This window comes from Nilaparvata lugens, chromosome 10 (genome assembly GCF_014356525.2).
Source record: "Nilaparvata lugens isolate BPH chromosome 10, ASM1435652v1, whole genome shotgun sequence".
NCBI lineage: Eukaryota > Metazoa > Arthropoda > Insecta > Hemiptera > Delphacidae > Nilaparvata > Nilaparvata lugens.
The window spans coordinates 38937773-38962071 of NC_052513.1; the positions used below are offsets into that span (position 1 = coordinate 38937773).

The 24299-nt window shown below is 36.5% G+C and overlaps 1 protein-coding gene across 1 annotated transcript; it reads left to right on the forward strand.

Moving 5' to 3' along the window:
- Positions 1-79: 79 nt before the first annotated feature.
- On the forward strand, positions 80-22214 carry LOC111045685 (E3 ubiquitin-protein ligase RNF25). The gene is made up of 8 exons (XM_039436016.1): positions 80-611; positions 1549-1617; positions 2493-2733; positions 9769-9981; positions 12894-13110; positions 14876-15091; positions 17967-18223; positions 21295-22214. Exons 1-8 carry the CDS (start codon positions 595-597, stop codon positions 21325-21327), a joined length of 1263 nt encoding a protein of 420 aa, XP_039291950.1. The 5' UTR covers positions 80-594; the 3' UTR covers positions 21328-22214.
- Positions 22215-24299: the final 2085 nt, after the last annotated feature.

Sequence of the window (24299 nt, forward strand, 5' to 3'; positions counted from 1 at the left end):
CTTTAAGATTTATTTTATTGTTTTATTAGTTCAAAAGTCAAGTATGCCTGGGAGCCTAGGTATTGTTTGAAAAATTGGTAGACTTCCAGCACTCGCAAATGAAAGTTAATAAAGTAAGAAGATAGTTTGAATTTTGCGCTGAAGCAGCATGTCCACTGGGGAATCAGTGAGAGAAATTATTTTTCCCACATATTGAGATGTTGGAAGCACTAGCTCAACTTTGGTTGCAAGGATTTCTGATCGAGGAAATTTCAATAGAGCTTTTGTTAATTAAATTTTAAATATTTTTCATTATTCTATTCACGACGAATAATTTATTTTTTCTATTTATTATTCACTTGAAAGTATATCGTCTGCCAAATCTGAAATCTTTCAGATGATATAACAGCTGTTTCTTCCTGCAAGGCTGCAAGCCCTTGGACTTGACTACAGACACAGACGCTGCAAGCTCCAGCTCTACATGCACATTGCGACTGTCATTATCCTATACAGTATTCAGTAAATCAATACTTCGCCCTTTAAATACAATATTTGGATTACCTGCTTTTAAAAATTATTTCAAAATTGAAATTGTGCAAAATTGAATCTGGTGGGATGCATGAAGACGAGAGGTAAGTTGCTTTTGCACCCAATTCGAGGTTCTTTCTGCAAAAATGGTTTGTTTATAGCTGCAGATTACTTTTGAATCTTTTAAAATCTGCAATATCTCAAATAGTACTGTTTTAAAATTTTTCCCAAGTTAATTGCCTGCACTATCTATTAGTATTGTTTGATCTAATATGAGGTACAGCACGGTTCATTTATCTTTACAAATCAAATATTCTTTAAATTGTAGTCAAATGAGTTCTGTAATTTTGTACCTTATGAAGACCTTTATTCTTGTTTTGTTTTATTCCTTCTGTTTTCAATTGATGAAATTAACTTCATACTTTGGTAGAAAATCTAAAACACCCACTACAAAACAAGAAAAATAGAGGTTAATTAACCCAATAGTTTAGCATTATATTTAATTTATATTTTTGAGAATATTGCAAAATATTTATGGAAAGTCTTCAGACTTATTTTCTAAAATTTCATGTTTTTTGTTGGTGTTTTAATGATTGTTGTGATATTTAGAATCCAGCCCATTTAGCATCTACCCACATTGATTCATAAGCCGAATATTTATGCATCTACCCAACCTACACAAACACATAACCTGCTAGATACAGGAATTCGGTTAGTGTTTTTCATGAAAAAATGTTGTTCATGAAACAACCAAGTAAATTCATGTTGTCTCATGGTGTTTTTAATAATTGTTGTGATATTTGGAATCCAGCCCCTTTAGCATCTACCCACATTGATTCATAAGCTGAATATGCATTTACCCAACCTACACAAACACATAATCTGCTAGATACGAAAATTTGTAGTTCGTGTACCGTATTTTTTTATAAAATTTGTATAGCCACTTTATATGAGGAATTTATTTTATTGATAAGTTAGTATAAGAACTACTTGATAATCCCTTTTTTTATTCACCTATCTATTTTTTCACTTTTTTTACAGGGTGGTTGAAGAGCTTGAAGCGCTCAAAGCTATACTCATGGACGAAATAATCATAAAAACTGATGACAGGTATAACACTTACAACATATTGTTCTGCATTGTAATATTTATATTTGGTATTTAATTAAATATTGCTTCAGTTACTTGAATGTTAAGAGAATAATATAACTCATTTGCTTGTTACTTTACTCTTTAGTAGACTTTCAAGGCTGTACAAATGATATTGTCTCAGAAATCTGCAAAAGCATCATTCAGAATGAGGCAGCCATTCCAAGAGAAATTACTACTGGATGAATCCATAGAGTAGCATAGAAATTCATTACCCATAATAAAGTTACAAAACAGCACGGGTAGTAACGTTTGTGCCTTTCTATATTCGACCCTTGTTTTTTAATTAGTATAATTCGCGTGTAATTGTATTTTAGAATTCCCCAAATTATTTTTCTTAGATATTCATTATTGGTACATTTCTTTATTGATCCAATTATTACTTTGTAACTTAGAACGAGAATATTTTTTTTCTCTCCCTTATGAGTGGGAAACCATTTGACATGTCGAATGTCGTACACCGTTGGAGCTATGCTCATTCAATGCGGTATAGTGCGAGAAATAATAACAAACAATTGATTAAAATGTAAAATACGTTTTGTTCAAATGATAATAGACTTATTATGTTGCATTATCTGCAGAGGCTACGCAGTCGGTCTGGGGAGACAGACGTGCTGCCGTACATTATTCAGTTTTTGACTTATTATGTTGTATCGTCTGCAGAGGCTACGCAGTCGGTCTGGGGAGACAGACGTGCTGCGGTAAATAATTAGTTTTTGACTTATGTTGTATTGCCGTACATTGTTCAATTTTCGACTTACTAGTAGTTCAATTGTGCACAATTCATGAAATGCAAATTATTCAGTTTTTGACTTATTATTCTGTATCGTCTGCAGAGGCTACGCAGTCGGTCTGGAGACAGACGTGCTGCCGTACACGGCACTGGACGTTGACCAGCAGTTTGTGCGCATCACTCTGGACATCATTCTGCCGACCGGATATCCGGACCGATCGCCCGCGGTCAGTCTGCGAAATCCGCGCGGTCTCGACGACTCTACGCTCGATGCGCTCAAACAGCAGATCACCGACAAGTGCAACGAGTACCTCGGCCAGCCTGTCATATTCGAGATTATCGAGGTGAGATGATTTTAAAAGAATTTGCTTCATTCATCTGCAATTTTTCAAATCTAATTCAATTTATCATTAGTGAGTCCCCGGGAAGGAGCACCAAGCCAAGCTAAATGTGTCGTTTTTCAGACGGGTCGACAGGATGCTTTCCGATTGAATTAACGTTCGGGAATCAGCTGATAATCCGCCTATCGGAGAGCTCCTGTCCCGCCGTCAGAAAAATTCCTCGTATGGCTTGGCCCTTGAATACATGCATTACATTCAACACACTCAAACTTGAAGTTTACACCTGATTTGTAATTTCTTATAATGCTGGATTACGGTAGTACTTCAATTTTTGTCCTATGTTATCTTGTTATCTTCAAAGAAGTTGGAGGAGTGAGTCAATTTGTTTGGCCTTCCAACTCAATTTGTATTATAATAGTTCACAGAATATGTGTTGGAAATGATAGTTATAGTCAAACATATGTCCACAAAAGCTTAGGGTGGTGACGAACCACAAAGTCTACGTAGGAACTCGCCACGTTCGGTGGGATTCAGTGATATTGACTTCATTGGTTGGATAGTCAATATTATTGAAGAAACTGTTTGTTGATTTTTTGATAGCAAATAAATGAATTTAAATTTATGTGAAGCATTTAAGGCATATTTTGGTGTTGTATATCAAGTTGAGATGATACTTTATCATATTGTGTTGATACTGTATCATTTTTTGGTGTTACCACAGAGTAAAGAGAGCATAAGACGATATCCCATGGTATATAGTAAGGTCCACGTTATAATGGCAGTGTTTAATTAGCAATGGTATTGCTATCCTTGTCTTCCATTCAAGCAGATACCGCTATCTCTTTCTCGATTTGTTCTGTTGCCAGACGTCTTTAAACAATGTAGAATTAATGATTAATTAACAAAATATTTCATGTAAATTATTAAAAAAAAATAATTTATTGCTTAATTGACCGAAGCGAAGCTGAGGTCTTAGTTTCGATTCGATCGGCTTTTGTCTGTTTGTACCGCAGTTACCTAAATTGCCTACTGCATATTCCATTTTTCTGTCAGTTGACCGATTTATTATAATTGATTGTTAGAAAATTTTTTGTAATATTGTAAATATGGGGACGATATTATGAAAGTACCTCCTTGAGCGACATTTATAAGTCCGGTGTCCCTGGAAACAATGTCTTTAGCACTTTCAAAGGAGAAAATAATAGATGTCATGGATAAATCTTCACAATATACTGTACTTTCTTGATGGCCCTTCTCATTAGTTTGAAAGTTGTAGGCTATTCATGAGCGAGGTCTACTGTTCGCAGAACTACTAGTAAAATATAATTGATTATTTTAAACGGGAATGAACAGTTAATATTACATCAATAAAACCTGTATCTGCTACAGTCTATAGAAGGCATTGACAAGACAGAGGTTCGGCAACGTTTTTCTCCTATCTTTCTCCACTGCCATTATAACGTGGACCTCACTATTGAACATTTATGTTCCAATTTTCACTGTCAACTCAAGCCGATAGTATACGTAGTTCTTTCTCGTGAAGCTGTTTGACGCTGGTAGTCTCTCGAATACTGTGCCGGTCTTAAGCCCGGTCCAGACGCTTAAGTTTAGCTTCAGTCTTTTGCTGAAGCAAAAGTCGGAGCATGTAAGTCGTTGCGTCTGGACGGTAAAACGGATGGGTCTTAGATTACGTCCTAAAGACTCCAGTCATGGAGTATAAGACAAGTCATGTTATTACATAATAATTCTAACACTAAGTAGTTCAACCTAGTTTAGGTTTGAAAGGAATTCTTGTACACTATAAAAAGCTCTATCAACTAAATATTTTTTAATTTGTTTTTTGAAAATCTTCAAATCATCATTACTTTTCAAGATTTGAGGTAGCTTGTTATAAAATTTCCTACCAATATAATCTGGTTTTTGTTCAAATAACCTACTATTGTGACCCATTATATGATAATCTGCTCTGTTTCGCGTATTATACTCATGAACATCTGAATTCTGGATCACACCACTCGTTTTCACATGCATTACAACTTCATATACATACAAAGATGGCACAGTTAATAGACCAAGCTTTTTAAATAAAGGCCTACAAGAGTCTAACCTATTCACTTTCTCTATACATCTGAGTGCCTTCTTTTGAATCTTAAACACCCTGTCCATATTTTGTTGAGATGAATTACCCCATACTAAAATAGCATACCTAATATGAGATAGTATAAGTCCATGGTAAGCAGTTAACAGTAGTTTTTTATCATTCAGCCTAGCAAGCTGCCGCAGGACAAATACCCCAGATGATATCTTATTACATATCCTCTCAATGTAAGGATGCCATGTTAATTTCCTGTCCAATAAAATTCCCAAGAATGCTACTTTTTCTTCTTGGTCTAATTCATTTTCCTCTACAAACACATTTATTTCTCTATCCTCTACTGAATTATATTTACTTTTGAATTGTAGGAATTGACATTTCTTACTATTTATTGTTAATTGCCTTTGCTTCAAGAATTGGACAATTGACTGTACTCCAGTAAAAGCATTTATTTCTAGACTATCTAATAAATAATTGTTAAAGATAAGCGATGTGTCATCAGCAAACAACAGAGCTCTGTGATCTTTTAACTCTTTTGGTAATTGGTTCACATACAACAGAAACAGTAAGGGACCCAGAATTGAGCCTTGAGGTACTCCAGCCTGGACCTCCAGTTTTTGAGATTTAATTTTTACTATTTCATTCCCATCCACCTTGGTAAGCTCAACACACTGGTTTCTACCTATGAGATATGATTCAAACCATTTTAGTTCTATACCATTCACACCTACAGTTTTTAGTATTTCCAATAATATTCTATGGTTCACACAATCAAAAGCTTTGGATAAATCAAGAAATATTGCGGCTGCCTTCTCACCTGAATCTATTATATCTATTAGTCTTTCAACAAGGGATACTATTGCAGTCTTAGTAGATTTCCCTTTCTGGAACCCATGCTGTTCATCACATATGAAATTAATTTCTTCCAGGTGCATCAATAGCCTATTTAAAACTACTCTTTCAAAAATTTTACTTATTACATTTAGAATACTAATGGGTCTATAATTTTCAACTCTTTCAGAATCACCACTCTTGAAAATTGGCAAAATTTTTCCTTGTTTCAGATCATCAGGGAAAATACCCTGCTCTAGTGAAGTATTAAGGAGATGCAATAAAGGGTCCAGTAATTCATTTTCACATTCTTTTAAAATTTTGCTTGAGACCCCATCCAATCCTACTGTTTTTTTGTTATTCAAATTTTTTATTATTCTTGACAACTCATCTCTTGATAATGGATGAAATTTAAATACCTTTTCAATTGGCTCAGCATTTAATGTAGTTGTATTACAAGTATTAGTGTTCAGTGACTTTTGGAGATTATATGCAACCTGTTGATAATACTTATTGAAAAAGTTACAAATGTCTATACTATCATCCATATAATTTCCATGTTCATCGATTATCCTAGGGACATTAGTAACTGTATCTTTTTGAGCTGCTCTCCTATTTCTATTAATTACCTCCCAAACAGCAGAGTTAAAATTGGTACTAGTTGTTAATATTTCAGCTGTTTTCTTACACTTAGCTTTCCTCACTTCTTTGCATAGTTTTTCTTTAGACATTTGTATTTGACTTCACTCGGAACATCCCTCACTAATTTAAATTCCTCATAGGCTTCCCTAACAATATTTCTTTGAGTAAGAATATCTTCAGTTATCCATTCATCTACTTTGTCCAATTTACTTTTTACTTTGACTTTTTTTATTGGACAGCATACACTAATGTGAAATCTTAGAGTATCAATGAATTGCTTATATTTGTAATTTAGGTTACAACTGTTATAAACACTACTCCAATTTTCTTGAAGCAGTTCCTGCTTCAAACAATTTATATTTCCTAGCTCATATTGCTGAATTTCTTTCACAAAAGTTTTTTTCTGCTTGGATTCTGGCCCTGCAACTTAACATCTAAAATTTGATAGTTATGATCTGATAGATCTGAGCTACCTAACCTGACATTACAACCTTCTATATTTGTGAGGATATTATCAATAATTGTCTGTGAAGTTCGAGTTACTCTTGTATATTCGTGGACCTTAATTTCTAAATTATTCATATTAATAATATCTCTAATATCCTCTGTCATTTTATCCTGCCTGGCAAAATCGGTATTGAAATCTCCTACTACTATAACATTTGTGAAACGAGCGGTTGTAATTTCCAAAAGTGTGTGGAGCAGCTCACAAAATTTTCGCCAGTCTCCATTTGGTGACCTATAGATACCTAACACTGCTACCTCAAATCGATCATCAATTTTTAACCTTAGTCCCGTCACCTCTAAATCCATCTCAACAGAAAATCTCTTAACAAAATCCAGTTCATAAGTTTGGGTATGTTTAGCATTGCTAGTGAATATACATACACCACCACTTCTATGAGCTATTCTACAAAATTCTGATCTCAGTGAATAGCCTGGAATCCTAACTTGATTTATTTCCTTTATTTTTAAGCCATGCTCTGTGAAAATAACAATGTCAGGATCCTCCTGTTTAAGAAATACTTCTAATCTGTCAATTTTGTTGCGAAGATACTGAATATTTTGATGATAAATACTAAAAACCTTACCATCTTGTGCTACTCTATCTCTAGCATTTGTAGCTATTTCCCTTTCCCTGTTTTGAGCCAATTTACTAAAAAATCGTTATTTGTTTTTTTGACTGTTTTTAAACCAGAGGATTGCAAACGGCTTTCAATCAGCTCTGCCAATCTATTACAAAATATTACTTTGCCAGATCGATTTAGATGCAACCCATGATTAGTGAAGTTATGTCTTTTCAGCCTTTCATTTAGAAAACAAATCCCCAGTTGTTTAGAATTCTTATTTTTTAGGCTGTTGATTGTATTATGGATTGATTTGTTTGTCGAATTGATTGCTTCATTTACTCTGGCCTATCAAACCTATTAGGAATAGTACTTATTATTAAGTTTGTTTTTTTGCTGAGTGGCACAATTTCCTTGATTTTTTCTGTTACTTGAGGAAGATGATTCAAGTTAGGTTCATTTATATTATTTGAGCCACCCAGTACGATTAGATAGTCATTTTCATCAAAGTCTTTAGTTTGTTCCCTAGCTGACTCTACAACTGCATTAATTGATGCACTTGGCTTGAAAAAACATTGGACATCAAATTTATTTTTCAATCTTTTATCAAGGAGATCACTGCAATCACGTCCATGACTGGACGTCAGTAGCAGAACTCTCCCTTTCCTATCTTTATTTCCCTCAGCTATATTTTTGGTTGCTGTCTTCAAAACCTCACTGTACGTTTTATTTCGACCATTTTCAGAGCATTTCCCATCATTTAGGTTAGATTCTATTTTTTTTACTGTTTAAGCTTAAGTCGTCAAACTTGAAATGTATCGGCCGGGAATCTTTTTCCATCAAACCGTCCGTCTTTTGTCTATCCAACAAAACCTAAATCGCGTAAAAATGGAGATAGAGAAATTGTGATTTCAGATTCGGATTAAGCGCCCTCAAATTAATAAATGCCTCGCGAGTACTTGAAAATAAGCAAGTTTTTTTATCTATTGTATATAACGCCATTTAACCATTTTTTTCTTTCTTGATTCTCATGATACTCTCAGAATTTGATGTTGATATTATGATTTACTATCATGATATATTTAACGCCATTTAACCCCTTTTTTTCTTTTTGATTCTCATGATACTCTCAAAATTTGATGTTGGTATTATAATATATTAAGATGTACTATATTGTTGATAAGAATACTATCTTCAATCCATTTACAATCACTGTGTCTCGAGGTATGACATGTAATCAAAGCCATTTAGCAATTAACAGTAATATTTTTGTCATTATGTTGTTAAACATAGCATTATCCAGTTTAATCAGTGAAAAAATACCATATAATTATTACTCATTTACCGGATATATGGTAGATGTTGATGACGAACTGAGCTTGTGAGCACAAAAATAGGAAAACGGACGACATAAAACGGATGCGTGTGGACGCAATTTTACATCCGTCTTTTGCTTGAACCAAACGATCCGTCTTTTGCTTGAGAAAAACACTGATGGTAAACTTGAGCGTCTAAACCCGGCTTTCAATTCAATTCAATTTATTTGCCATATATGCAAGATTTATACAATTACAAATTCACATAATAATTGGGTACATCATACAGAAATTCAGAATATACTCTATTCTAGAAATAATAAAAATAAATTAGATATAACATAACTGAAATCCCAGTTGTACTCATTTTACCGGCAATAATTACACTCTCACCCCAACAAAACAGTTATAATAGACAGTAATCAGCTTGAGTTAACAAGAAATCTGTTTGAAATCTGTAAAATAAGGGTCGATGTCAAACGAGGTAAACGACAGAAGAGTCCTGCGACAGTCGAGACCGGCGACATTCGAGGCCAGCGACGGTAGAGGACTCCTGAAAAAGTGGCCTCAAATGTCGCCTGCGTTAGGCGACAGTTGAGGCCACTCTAATTTTTGTACAGCCCCGACAGTCGAGACCTACGACGGGAGAGGACTCCTGAAAAAGTGGCCTCAAATGTCGCCTGCGTTAGGCGACAGTTGAGGCCACTCTAATTTTTGTACAGCCCCGACAGTCGAGACCTACGACGGGAGAGGACTCCTGAAAAAGTGGCCTCAAATGTCGCCTGCGTTAGGCGACAGTTGAGGCCACTCTAATTTTCGTACACTCCCGACAGTCGAGGCCTACGACCGTAGAGGACTGTTTTACAGTCCTCTACGGTCGTAGGCCTCGAATGTCGTCGGTCTCGACTGTCGCGCCCCCTAAAATAAAATCGATGGGATATCTACTTATGCTATCTTTTCTTCATGAACATACATTGTTGAATTCTTTTCTTAATTCGAATATCTACTTATGTTATCTTTCCTCTATGAGCATACATTGTTCAATTCTTTTTTTAATTCCTCCGAATATGAATTGTAATGTGGACAGGTTGCAAAGGAGAACCTAACAGCGAGCAACGTGCCGTGCTGCGAGTGCTGCATCTGCCTGTATGGCTTCAGAGATGGCGACCAGTTCACCAAGACCCAGTGCTATCACTACCTGCACACCTACTGTCTGCACAAGCACCTCGACGCCTCTCTCGCCGCCTTCCACGACCAGCAGGCGTCGCTGCCGCTCTGGCAACGCACTCAGCGATTTCAGGTCAGTCAGTCAATTATTAAGCCGGGTTCACACTGAACAAATGTCCAACAAACATGTTTTTGTTGAGGGCCTCAGGGACAACAATTTAAAAAGTTTGGACAATCATTGTTTGTCAAACAAATAATTACTGTTTTTCCAAACATTTTCTCCCCATTTACAAATCATTTGTTAAGGTGCGTACAGACTTTCGCTCTGCTCCGCAACCGAACGTCACTCCAGCAGAGCGATTGATGATCGACCGGGGAGCAACAATGGTTCGACCGGGGAACGCGAGAAGATCTAACATCTGGTTCATGATGGGTGCGTGGGCGGCGGGACTGTAGTTCGATGGAGGAACGAGGGCGGTACGAGGGAGGAGCGTGCTCGGTGCGGGTTGGAAGAGCGTATATGTGTACGTAGCTTTTGGTAACGCGTCCACACTGGCCATATGGGCAAACATTGTTTCTCAAACATAATAAAATTTGCCAAACTGTTCCGACAAACAATATCGGGGCACCGAGCTTCGCTCGTTATTTTTATTTATTGATAAACAGAACACAATTCTCTAAAATGATCGTGTTTATATTTTACAGCTGGCTGTACGTCAGCTTATGAATTTCGGGGATGCGATATTTTGATTTTTCACATACTCACTCGCTCACTCACTTTTTTACTATCCACAGCTGTTTCAACCAAGGATGAATTATCCTTTTAATGTCAGTTTTCCCAGGGATGAGACCTAGTGCAATCGAATTTTTATACCATAAAAACCTACTATGTTCCAAATTTCGTGTAAATCATTAGAGCCGTTTTCGAGATCCGTTGAACATAAATAACTAGATATTAAAATATATAGATATTGTTCGCTGAATATAATAGGATGTTTGCCGAACATTTACAGTATGGACCCGGCTTTACAGTCATTTTATCACTCATTCATTTAATTTAATGGGTTGACATGAAAATAAATTCATTATATGAGAGTGTTCATACAGGATACTAATGCTGTTGTAAGCATTAGATGTTGCCATCGCTCAAACTACTTAGTTTTGCTGGTAACGCCAATGATAATATTATAATCGATTTTTAAATGGAAAATATTTTAATTTTAAGTTTTTGTAATGTATTGTATATGAAAATTTTTATATTTTTCACATTTGTAAAGTTTGTTTAATGATTTTGGCAATAAATATTTCTTTCTTTCTTTAAAAAAAAGTTATGAGAGCGTTCATACAGGTAATTACATTGCAACATAAGGAAGCGTTCAAAAGAATTCCGTTGGAACTTATGGGAACGTTCATACAGGTAATTTCATTGCAACATAATTATATGTGCGTAATATTCATCGACAATACTAATCATGTGTTGTAAACAACCACTAACAAAAGTTAATTTCCTACAAGACAACCCGTCAACTGGTCAGCCCGATTTGAAAGCAGAGAGAGGTCGAGACAAAATACTATGTTACTTTCAGTTATTCATTGAATGCAATTGATGACAGTTGATTAGTAATCACTTGACCGTTGATCAATCATGAATAGTTCTACAGTCTGATTTTTACAGTAATATTGGTCTATGGAGGGAATTCTTTTTCTCTTTTATCATCATTTAAATGCAACATTTCAAAAATCCTTTTATATATGTCTACACGCAATTGAAAAAGGGACGCACCTGTCAAATGAAAAATTATTGCAGCGTGTCACCGTAAATGCGGAACCATATATTCTTGTTTTTTCATTGTATAAACATTAATGGCCGGTTTCCGAGCTCGGAATTTAGCTAAGTTCTAGACTTTGAACAGCTGGAGTCAGAAAATTTGCGGGGCGTAGTCGCAGTCAACGTTTAAATTGAATTTCGAAAAACTAGACAATTGAACACAAAATAAAATGAAGACAAAATAGTGTAAAGTTTAAGCTATTTGAATTATTTAATAATGTTTCATTAGTCACGGAAAAAAGTATCCAATTATAGAAAAGCGAAAATAAAGATTATCATAAAAACTGCGATTACGCCCAGTTATGGAAAGCCAATTTTCTGACTCCAGCTGTTTGAATTCTAGAACTTAGCTAAATCCCGAGCTCGGAAACCGGCCCTTCATGTTTATACGATAAAAAAATCGAGAATTTATATGTATTTATGCATGATATATGTTCCGCATTAATGGCGAAGTCTAGAACTTAGCTAAATCCCGAACTCGGAAACCGGCCTTAAACCTAGCTCCGCAGTGCAGGCTGGATGCTTGTCTGACTCGGACTAGACGCTGATACAGCAAATAATAGCAGCGTTGATGGGAATGCGAGCGGCCGCAGTAATATCTTTCACCCAGCAATGGTCGGCGTAGTTCCGCCTAGCGGACAGACGAAAGATCAATCCAGTCGGTTATTTGATCCCTCCAGCCAGGCTCAGCCAAGCAGCCGAGACAATAGAACAATGGAGTGGCGATCTTATTCGCGTTCATCAGCAGTTTTCATTCTCACAATTATTTTTATTTTTGTGTGTCAATAATAACTCCAGTCACCAGTAAAAAGTTTCCAGAAACGTGGTGTACTACCATATTAATGATTTTTCATGATGATTTTTAATTATCTAAAACATTGTTGACATTCTGAGCCTTCAGGCTAAACTTGGGGTCGCTGAGAACGAATCTGCAATCAGAATTTCTCTATCACGAAAAATAACGAAAAAAACCCAGCTGTTGATCTTCCGGCAACCGTTAACAGTCATCCTGCAATGCGGCCGAAACACTTCCAAGCCAGACACCCATCTCAAATGACAACAACGCCAAGCTGTGAGAAACCATCCTGCACTGCGACGCTAGGTCAAGAGAAATGTAAAACCCTTTACATCTTGGACCTCTCTCTCTCTCGGTCAGTTATTTTTGTTAAAAATTTTATTCGGTTCTCGTGATTGTATTCTATTATGTTGTGTTACAGGCAGTATGCCCAGTATGCAGAGCGCCGATAACCTATGCAGCGGGAGACCTGTCGGGGGCGGCTCCGCCCCAGGAGGTGGAGGAGGCACCGCGCAAGTTCGAGCCGACCGCCGAGTTGCGCCGCCTCCAGAAGGACATGGCCGCCCTCTACCTGCGACAGAAGCAGCAGGGGGGCATCATAGTCGAGCAGGACAACACCATCACTCTTGTCACTGTAAGTAATTGCATAGAATAAAATATGGCATAAGAAGATGATATAGATCTTGTATCTTCCAAGTTCCACTGTGACTGAAGCCGATTGCTGTGAAATTAAAATTATTTATTTTTGCCTGACATTTTACAATCGTCTTGAAATAATAAGTTGTCAATTATTGACCGAGCAAAGTGAGGTCTAAGATTCAAGTCGACGGTTTGGCATTTCTCTTAATGTTTAAATGTTTATATGTTGCGCATTTACGGCGAAACGCGGTAATAGATTTTCATGAAATTTGACAGGTATGTTCCTTTTTAAATTGCGCGTCGACGTATATACAAGGTTTTTGGAAATTTTGCATTATAAGGATAATATAAAAGGAAAAAGGAGCCTTCTTCATACGCCAATATTAGAGTAAAAACCAGACTATAAAATTATTCATCATAAATCAGCTGTCTAGTGGACTATAATACTACCTGTTCAAAAACATCGAACATTTTGAAAATGTATCTTTCCATCAACGTTAGTAGGACAGTTGACTATAATACTACCCGTTCAAAACATCGAACATCTTGAAAATGTATCTTTCCATCAACGTTGTAGACAGTTGCAGCCAGACTGATAACCACGCTCACACTCACATCCAGTACGATAGGACAGAAAGCACTATGTTAATTTAGGCTTTTCTAGACATTTTAAATTGATAGATTATTTATTAATTTTTGAGAAAACATAACAACAGGTCAATGTAACTTACTGAGCGCGAGGTCTACTGTTCACTGAACTACTAGTTAGGCCCGCCGCAAAGTAGACCCAAGCTAATCCACGCCGTGGGATGTTTTGTAAACCATTGGTATAGTAAACGCAAATTAGAGAGGCGGGTGATGGTGGCTCCATCTATGAGTGGAATTGTTTGGTTTACAAAACAGCCCACGGCCTGGTTGGAGTGGCGTGGATTGGCGTGGGTCCACTTTGCGGCGGGCCTTACTGTTTTGGTCAGGTGAGAGTGTAAGTACGGCACCACAGTATGATAGACTACCAGCGTCACATGACTCACCAAAATAACTACTAGAACTATCGACTTCATAAGTAAACAGTTACATTTGGAACATGAACGCTCTATACCATGGGAAATAATAGCAGCGTTGATGGGAATGCGAGCGGCCGCAGTAATATCTTTCACCCAGCAATGGTCGGCGTAGTTCCGCCTAGCGGACAGACGAAAGATCAATCCAGTCGGTTATTTGATCCCTCCAGCCAGGCTCAGCCAAGCAGCCGAGACAATAGAACAATGGAGTGGCGATCTTATTCGCGTTCATCAGCAGTTTTCATTCTCACAATTATTTTTATTTTGTGTGTCAATAATAACTCCAGTCACCAGTAAAAAGTTTCCAGAAACGTGGTGTACTACCATATTAATGATTTTTCATGATGATTTTTAATTATCTAAAACATTGTTGACATTCTGAGCCTTCAGGCTAAACTTGGGGTCGCTGAGAACGAATCTGCAATCAGAATTTCTCTATCACGAAAAATAACGAAAAAACCCAGCTGTTGATCTTCCGGCAACCGTTAACAGTCATCCTGCAATGCGGCCGAAACACTTCCAAGCCAGACACCCATCTCAAATGACAACAACGCCAAGCTGTGAGAAACCATCCTGCACTGCGACGCTAGGTCAAGAGAAATGTAAACCCTTTACATCTTGGACCTCTCTCTCTCTCGGTCAGTTATTTTTGTTAAAAATTTTATTCGTTCTCGTGATTGTATTCTATTATGTTGTGTTACAGGCAGTATGCCCAGTATGCAGAGCGCCGATAACCTATGCAGCGGGAGACCTGTCGGGGGCGGCTCCGCCCCAGGAGGTGGAGGAGGCACCGCGCAAGTTCGAGCCGACCGCCGAGTTGCGCCGCCTCCAGAAGACATGGCCGCCCTCTACCTGCGACAGAAGCAGCAGGGGGGCATCATAGTCGAGCAGGACAACACCATCACTCTTGTCACTGTAAGTAATTGCATAGAATAAAATATGGCATAAGAAGATGATATAGATCTTGTATCTTCCAAGTTCCACTGTGACTGAAGCCGATTGCTGTGAAATTAAAATTATTTATTTTTGCCTGACATTTACAATCGTCTTGAAATAATAGTTGTCAATTATTGACCGAGCAAAGTGAGGTCTAAGATTCAAGTCGACGGTTTGGCATTTCTCTTAATGTTTAAATGTTTATATGTTGCGCATTTACGGCGAAACGCGGTAATAGATTTTCATGAAATTTGACAGGTATGTTCCTTTTTAAATTGCGCGTCGACGTATATACAAGGTTTTTGGAAATTTTGCATTATAAGGATAATATAAAAGGAAAAAGGAGCCTTCTTCATACGCCAATATTAGAGTAAAAACCAGACTATAAAATTATTCATCATAAATCAGCTGTCTAGTGGACTATAATACTACCTGTTCAAAAACATCGAACATTTTGAAAATGTATCTTTCCATCAACGTTAGTAAACAGTTGACTATAATACTACCCGTTCAACCACATCGAACATCTTGAAAATGTAACTTTCCATCAACGTTGTAGACAGTTGCAGCCAGACCTAATAACCGCGCTCACACTCACATTCCGGGACTACTCGTCACGGTACGATAGGACAGAAAGCACTATGTTTATTTAGGATTTTTTCTAGACATTTTAAATTGATAAATTATTTATTATTTTTTGAGAAAACATAACAACAGGTCAATGTAACTTACTGAGCGTGAGGTCTACTGTTCACTGAACTACTAGTTAGGCCCGCCGCAAAGTAGACCCAAGCTAATCCACGCCGTGGGATGTTTTGTAAACCATTGGTATAGTAAACGCAAATTAGAGAGGCGGGTGATGGTGGAATTCCTTCCTCTTAGTCTGCCTCTTCTCTTAGTCTGCCTCTCCTCAAAGCCCTATCCAATGCTTCCTCTCTCCTCCAACCACTCTCCCGCAAGTCAGCCGCTATTCTATCTCCCCACCTCATCCTAGGTCTACCTCGTCATCTCACACCATCCAAAATCAAATCCTGCACTCTTCGTCCAACATAATCCTCCTTCCGTCGCTGTACATGCCCAAACCACCTCATCCTTGTCTCCTGCATTTTCTTCCCCAGTGGTCCAACTTTTACAGTGCCTCTGATCAATTTCTTATTTTATCTCTTCTTGTAACCCCACACATCCATCTTAACATTCTCATCTGTCACTTAAATCTTTCGTTCCTGTTTCTTTGAAATGGGTCATGTTTCTGTTCCATACAGCATAGCTGGCCTCACAACTGATCTATACACTTTTCCCTTCATTTGACAATTCACTCTCTTATCACAAAGAACACCACTCATTTTTCTCCAGTTCATCCATCCACAATTTATTCTATGAAAAGAGAATTATTTCTACATCAAGCCCTCCATCTCTCTGTACACTTGAATCCAGTTACTTAAAACTTGCAACTGGTTGGAGTTGGTTTCCTTCAAGCTGTAAGGGTAGCCCATCATCTCAACTTGATATACAACAGCAAAATTTAATACTTAACTTCCAATCTTTGAATGAATTCTACAAGCCATGGGATATTTTCTTATGCTATCTTTTCTCTATGGTAGTAGGGTCTCAGTTGGTCAAGATCTCAGTTCAAGTGCCAATTTTTGAACGAGTATTAATAGTGATTATTAAGTAGTTGTCAGTTTTCATGCTCGACGATTACTTCTGATTGATTCCATCAATCAACTTCAAATTTTCAACACATATTATTTGAAAAACTATCAACTAAAACTTTACAACACATATTCTCTCAACCACTTGTACAGGTCGAGTTCATTGGCCAACAAATTTGACTCACTCCTTTGTCCTTTTTAAGGATGTAATAGGATAACATTGAAAGTGTAAAAGATAAAAATCGTAGTGATTTATCATCCGCCTGATTTCTCTTTTTATTTTGTGTTTTGAGAGTCATCACATAGACTGTCTGTTCTTTAAGCTGAATTTCCACACACCAGTGACAGTAAAAGCCACCAGTACAGTGAGGGTATTATTCCTATAAGTTCAAATGGGACTATTCATGACTTTTCAGGCTGTGCTGAGTGGGAACAATCCAATCAGAACTATATAGTGAGGTCCATGTTATAATGGCAGTGTACGATTGACAATACTGTTGCTGTCCTTTTCTATCATACAACAAAACAGATAGCGCTATCTCTCTCTAGCTTTGCAATGTTGTCAGTTTGCCAGAATATTTTATTTTTACTTTTGACAGCGACTGTACAAAAGTAAACAATTCAATATCAGTCGCCATTCTTTTCTTCATTCTATCAAAATACTTGAGTTCACAAGTCCTATAATTGATTTAAAATGTATTTTTGAAACAATGAAATAATTTTTAGACATTACCTTATGAGAAACACAAATTAAAATACCTGAAATGACATTTTAAAAGTTGATAACTAACCATCCTAGACTTCATCCATGCTTCAGTTAGCCTACACGTATAGGTGAGACCTACTCGTACCGGTATAAATAATATTGAAAAGTTATTTCAGAACTATTTTCATTGAAATTACTTATTTTAAATAGGATTTATATTTTTAAAAGAAATTGGAATACAATACCTACCAATAACTCATTTCTGTTGTTTTGAATTCAGATTGTTGTATCACAGTTTTTTAAATTATCCGCCATTTCAGGTTTGAATAAAAATAAAAATCTAATCTCAGTTATGAAAGCAAATTTTCTGACTCCAGCTGTTTGAATTCTAGAACTTAGCTAAATCCCGAGCTCGGAAACCGGCCTTAAGAGAAATGTAAAACCGTTTACATCTTTGACCTCTCTTCTCTCGGTCAGCTATTTTTGTTAACAAAAAATAGCTCTCTTGATTCTCTTGATTGTATTCTATTATGTTGTGTTACAGGCAGTATGCCCAGTATGCAGAGCGCCGATAACCTATGCAGCGGGAGACCTGTCGGGGGCGGCTCCGCCCCAGGAGGTGGAGGAGGCACCGCGCAAGTTCGAGCCGACCGCCGAGTTGCGCCGCCTCCAGAAGGACATGGCCGCCCTCTACCTGCGACAGAAGCAGCAGGGGGGCATCATAGTCGAGCAGGACAACACCATCACTCTTGTCACTGTAAGTAATTGCATAGAATAAATATGGCATAAGAAGATGATATAGATCTTGTTTCTTCCAAATTCCACTGTAACTGAAGCCGATTGCTGTGAAATTAAAATTATTTATTTTTGCCTGACATTTTACAATCGTCTTGAAATAATAAGTTGTCAATTATTGACCGAGCGAAGTGAGGTCTAAGATTCAAGTCGACGGTTTGGCATTTCTCTTAATGTTTAAATGTTTATATGTTGCGCATTTACGGCGAAACGCGGTAATAGATTTTCATGAAATTTGACAGGTATGTTCCTTTTTAAATTGCGCGTCGACGTATATACAAAGTTTTTGGAAATTTTGCATTTCAAGGATAATATAAAAGGAAAAATGAGCCTTCTTCATACGCCAATATTAGAGTAAAAATCAGACTATAGAATTATTCATCATAAGATTGTTGTATCACAGTTTTTTAAATTAGCCGCCATTTCAGGTTTGAATAAAAATAAAAATCTAATCTCAGTTATGAAAGCAAATTTTCGAATCAAATTATGGAAAAAATTTTTCTTGATTAAATTGATTATTTAATCAAGGAAATTATAATTATTATTAGATCAAATTTAATGGGATGAATTGAGTAACAGCTGTGTACACTCAGTGGCAAAATGGAGAGACTTGGCAACGTTTTTCTCCTATCTTTTTTCACTTCCATTATAACGTGGACCTCACTATAGGAAATTATATTTTTCACTGTGCCGACCACTTTCACTGTCACTGATATATATGGGAATCCAGCATCATGATTCCCGTTTAACCGATGCTCACTGTTCAAAGTGAATATCTCTATAGAATTCTCTACTCTGTACTTTCCTAAAGATATCATTATTCCTATCGTGATATTTAGATGAAACTAATATACATTCCTAATATACCTAATATACCGGGTGTAATATTAATATTCACCCTAATATTCCTAATATACCGGGTGTTTCAAAAAGAATGACCCAATTTTAAACAGTTATGTTTATTTTAAAAAATGGTGTACACAAAAGAATTTTACTTTAGATTACTGACAAAAGTATCAAGTTTATGATGATGTATTATAAGTGTTGTATGTTCCCTCCCTTTGAGGCTCGGACAACATTATTTAAACAGTAGCCAAATTCATCCCAGACTGTTCGCAAGATATCTGTCTTCTCGGACTGTAGCTACTGCATCAGTTATCCTGATTTTTGGCTCCTCAATATCAAGTGCTAAGGAAGGAACAACGTTGAAGATCGTGTTTATGTTCCTCTTTTAGCACTTGATATTGAAGAGCTAAAAACTAGGATAACTGATGCAGTAGCTACAGTCCGAGAAGACATCTTGCGAACAGTCTGAAATGAATTTGGCTACGATCTAGATGTCGTCCAAGCCTCAAAATACGGGCACATAAAACATCATCATAAACTTGATACTTTTGTGAGTAATTGATGTAAAATTGGTTTGTGTACACCATTTTTTTAAATAAATATAACTGTTTAAAATTGGGTCATTCTTTTTTAAAAACCCGGTGCCTATTATGAAGCATTCCTAAAATATTATACAATAATGGCGACTGTTAGCATCATGAATTGTTGAAGACGTTTTCTGAATGTTTTGTGCAGTTTTTGCACACATGAGCACTTTTAATGTTAGCCTGATATTGATATATCCTCAAAAAGACTAAGGAGTGAGACAGTGAGACAATTTACTCGTGGCTGGAGCTCAAGGCTTCTTTTTCCAGTTACGCCAAAAACTATTTTATATTTGACCAAGCGAAGTGAGGTCTAAGATTCAAGTCGACGGTTTTGAATTTCTCTTTATGTTTATATGTTTGTTTATATTTATGTTGCGCATTCACAGCGAAACGCAGCAATAGATTTTCATGAAATTTGACAGGTATGTTCCTTTTTGAATTTCGCGTCGACGTATACATACGGTTTTTTGAAATTTTGCATTTTAAGGATAATACAAAAGGAAAAGGAGTCTCCTTTGAACGCCAATATTACCGTAAAAATCAGACTTGAGAATTATTCATCATAAATCAGATGTCTAGTGGACTATAATACTACCCGTTCAAAAACATCGAACATCTTGAAAATGTATCTTTCCATCAACGTTAGTAGACAGTTGTCTACTAACTTTGTCTTTCCATAAGCTGAGGCCATGATTCTCGTTTGGAGCTTGGAGTTATTAATAGAAAAAAATTTTCTACATTTTTCTTTTTCAATCTGATGATTAAAATTGCAAAAAATATTATTGAAAAGAAATTGATTTCTAAAATCATGAAAAGTGAGAAATGAAGTTTGTAGAAAATCAGCATTATGGTAGTTTATTTTGTTAATTTCAACACACCTATTTTTCGCCAACACGACGACACAGTATGTTCTCTGATGGGTTGATTGGATTGGTGTATCTACGGCAGCCAGACCTGATAACAGCGCTCACACATTCCGCGACGACACGTCACTGTACGATAGGACAGGTTTTTTCTAGACATTTTAAATTGATAAATTATTTATTAATTTTTGAGAAAACATAACAGGTCAATGTAAATTACTGAGCGCGAGGTCTACTGTTCACAGAACTACTAGTAATGATTATTTTTTATTTGACATTATTTCGTTGGCTAACGAACTTAATCTGTGTAATGGTTCAAAGAGTATGCATTGAAAATTTGATGATAGCATTCTAAAGTTATCGTCGAACAAACCCACAAACGGATGTCTCGAGGCTCTAATCATCATTAAGGGCGAGACCATATGAGACGTTTTCCATGCGTCAACCCAATCAGCCAATCGGAGATCTTCCTACCCTGCAGACTTTGAAAACGCCTGGAAAACGACTAACTATGGTTAATGTGTAACCTTATCTAAATTTGGGAGAGGAATAGCACAAGGTTACCTTATTATTTCTTTCCTCATCGTTTTGATGATGTACTTATTGTATGAATCAATATGGTCTAGCTCTAAGAATCCCCTACGCTCGTTCAGTTAACAATCTCATTTTAATAGAAAACTAAAAAAAATTGAGAGTAGAAAACTAAAAAAATTGACCAAATATTTTATTATTTTCAGGATTCCAGCCAAAACGCAGCAGCTAACAGATGACACAAATCCGGCACAAGCCTCATGTTACCAAACGAAACCAACATCACATGATGCACAAGATGCAGTTTCTATGCAACTCCTGGTTGCATTTTCGGTGCAGTTTCAAAGCATTGCACTTCTACGTGTTGCAATTATCGTTATAAATGTCGTCAAGATCCAACTAATATTCCTAATCAGTGTGCTTACAACCTCTATCCCAAACCCTGTGCTTACAATGAAAATCCTCAACCATGTGCTTACAATTTCTATGTAAATCCTAAACCCTGTGCAGATGTATCAACTATTCCTAAACCCTGTGCTCACAAATATTCATATGTAAATCCTAAACCCTGTGCAGTTCTATCAACTACTCCTAAACCCTGTGCTTACAATTTGTATGTGAATCCCAAACCCTGTGCTTATAAATATGTCTATGTAAATCTTAAACCCTGTGCAGATCTATCAACTATTCATAAACTCGGTACTTACAATTTCTATTGTGAGATTCCTTTCATACTGTCAGAGTCGAATGAATGGAAATCATCTATGTTACCTTCAAGGAATCCTGACAGTATGAAGCAAATCTCTTTATATGAGGGCCATAGATTCTTTCCTAATATTATATTCTACAGTAATTATTATTGCCATATTATATCAATATGTTTTTCGTTAATTTACTTTCATCAGGTATTAAACAAAAATGAGCAATTCAAGAACTCTGTCACACTATTCAAATTATTGTCACCAATTTCGAACTTATTATCGTACATTTTTATGATTTTTGTATTTACTATAATAATTGATGTAAAAAGTGTTATTTTTAGGTGTCGTCGCTTCGAAACTATTCCAATGATAAATGTTGTACTAAATGTTGCCATGTCAAATTACAAATATGTTCTCTAGCAGGATACCGTGGTTTTTATTGAGTAGCAAGCCATTTAACTATTCTTAGTGCCGGTCGCACAAAAGCCGGTTAAATTCTAATCGTGATTAATTCCACGAGAACCAATCAGAGAAGCCTTCTTTTTGAAAGAGACTTCTCTTGTGGAATAAATCACGATTAACATTTAACTGGCTTTTGTGCAATCTAGCCTTAGTTTTTGAAGCTTTTTGAACCTAAACGAACAATGTCGGAGCCAAATTATTCGTCTCTTGCTATTTTTTAACTTCCTGTTACACTTTTATAAAATACAAATGAGCTCAGTAGTCACATAAATCATGAGAAATTTGAATTTCCCGCTCAAATAGTATAAATAATAAGAAATTTGTATTTCCCGCTCAAATAGTATAAATCATGAGAAATTTGAATTTCCCGCTAATCATGAGAAATTTGAATTTCCCGCTAATCATGAGAAATTTGAATTTCCCGCTAATCATGAGAAATTTGAATTTCCCGCTCAAATAGTAGCTCATTTGCATATTAGAAATGACCAGATTTCTACCAGGGCAACAGAAACATGCAAGAGGTACACAAACTAGTAGTGTTGCGGGTTGCCTATGCTTGCATTGGAAGGCGTTGAAAAAACCCTGCTACCTCTTCAAGTGTTCTGACTCCCTGGTACAGAATTAAAACCAACTGTTATACTACCAGGGCAACAGAAACATGCGAGAGGTACCGACTGATTTGAGCGGGAAATTCAAATTTCTCAGGATTTTTGTGACTACTGAGCTCATTTTGTATTGGATGAGAATTAGAACAGCACAGCAGAAAAAAGCAACAGGTAACACTATACAGAGTGAGTTATGCAGCTCCAAAAAAAATTGAAAATTTTCAACTGGCCCTATCTCCTGAACGGTAGCCTAAGGAATTTATCAAATCCGATTCCAGATTCGTGTTTCTCGCATCAAGAATAAGTATGTAGAGTTTCAGCGATTTCAATTTTTCACAAAAATATGAGAATGTCCATGGTCTAAAAGTAAAATCTGCAAATTTTCAACTGGCCTTATCTCCTGAACGGTGAGGAATTTTTCAAATCCGATTCCAGATTCGTGTTTCTTGCATCAAGGAGCATAAGTATGCAATGTTTAGAGTTTTTTAATTTTCACAAAAAAAATGAGATAATCAATGGATATCACACAGTAAAATGAAAAGAATCTCAGATTTGGCTGGAATTTGCACTATAGATAGTGCTTATCCTGAAAATGTCAGAACCAAATTTGGCACCCCCAGCAGGGTGAGTTATGCAGCTGCAAAAAAAATCTGCAAATTTTCAACTGGCCTCATCCTGAGAAATGTCAGAGCCAAATTTTGCACCCCCAGCTTTGTTACCTTAAGGCCAGTTACCTCTTGCTATTTTTTAACTTCCTGTTACACTTTTATAAAATACAAATGAGCTCAGTAGTCACATAAATCATGAGAAATTTGAATTTCCCGCTCAAATAGTATAAATAATAAGAAATTTGTATTTCCCGCTCAAATAGTATGAATCATGAGAAATTGAATTTCCCGCTAATCATGAGAAATTTGAATTTCCCGCTCAAATAGTATAAATCATGAGAAATTTGAATTTCCCGCTAATCATGAGAAATTTGAATTTCCCGCTCAAATAGTAGCTCATTTGCATATTAGAAATGACCAGATTTCTACCAGGGCAACAGAAACATGCAAGAGGTACACAAACTAGATTAGTGTTGCGGGTTGCCTATGCTTGCATTGGAAGGCGTTGAAAAAACCCTGCTACCTCTTCAAGTGTTCTGACTCCCTGGTACAGAATTAAAACCAACTGTGATAACTACCAGGGCAACAGAAACATGCAAGAGGTACCGACTGATTTGAGCGGGAAATTCAAATTTCTCAGGATTTTTGTTACTACTGAGCTCATTTTGTATTGGATGAGAATTAGAACAGCACAGCAGAAAAAAGCAACAGGTAACAGGTGAGTTATGCAGCTGCAAAAAAATTTGCAAATTTTCAACTGGCCCTATCTCCTGAACGGTAGCCTAAGGAATTTTTCAAATCCGATTCCAGATTCGTGTTTCTCGCATCAAGAATA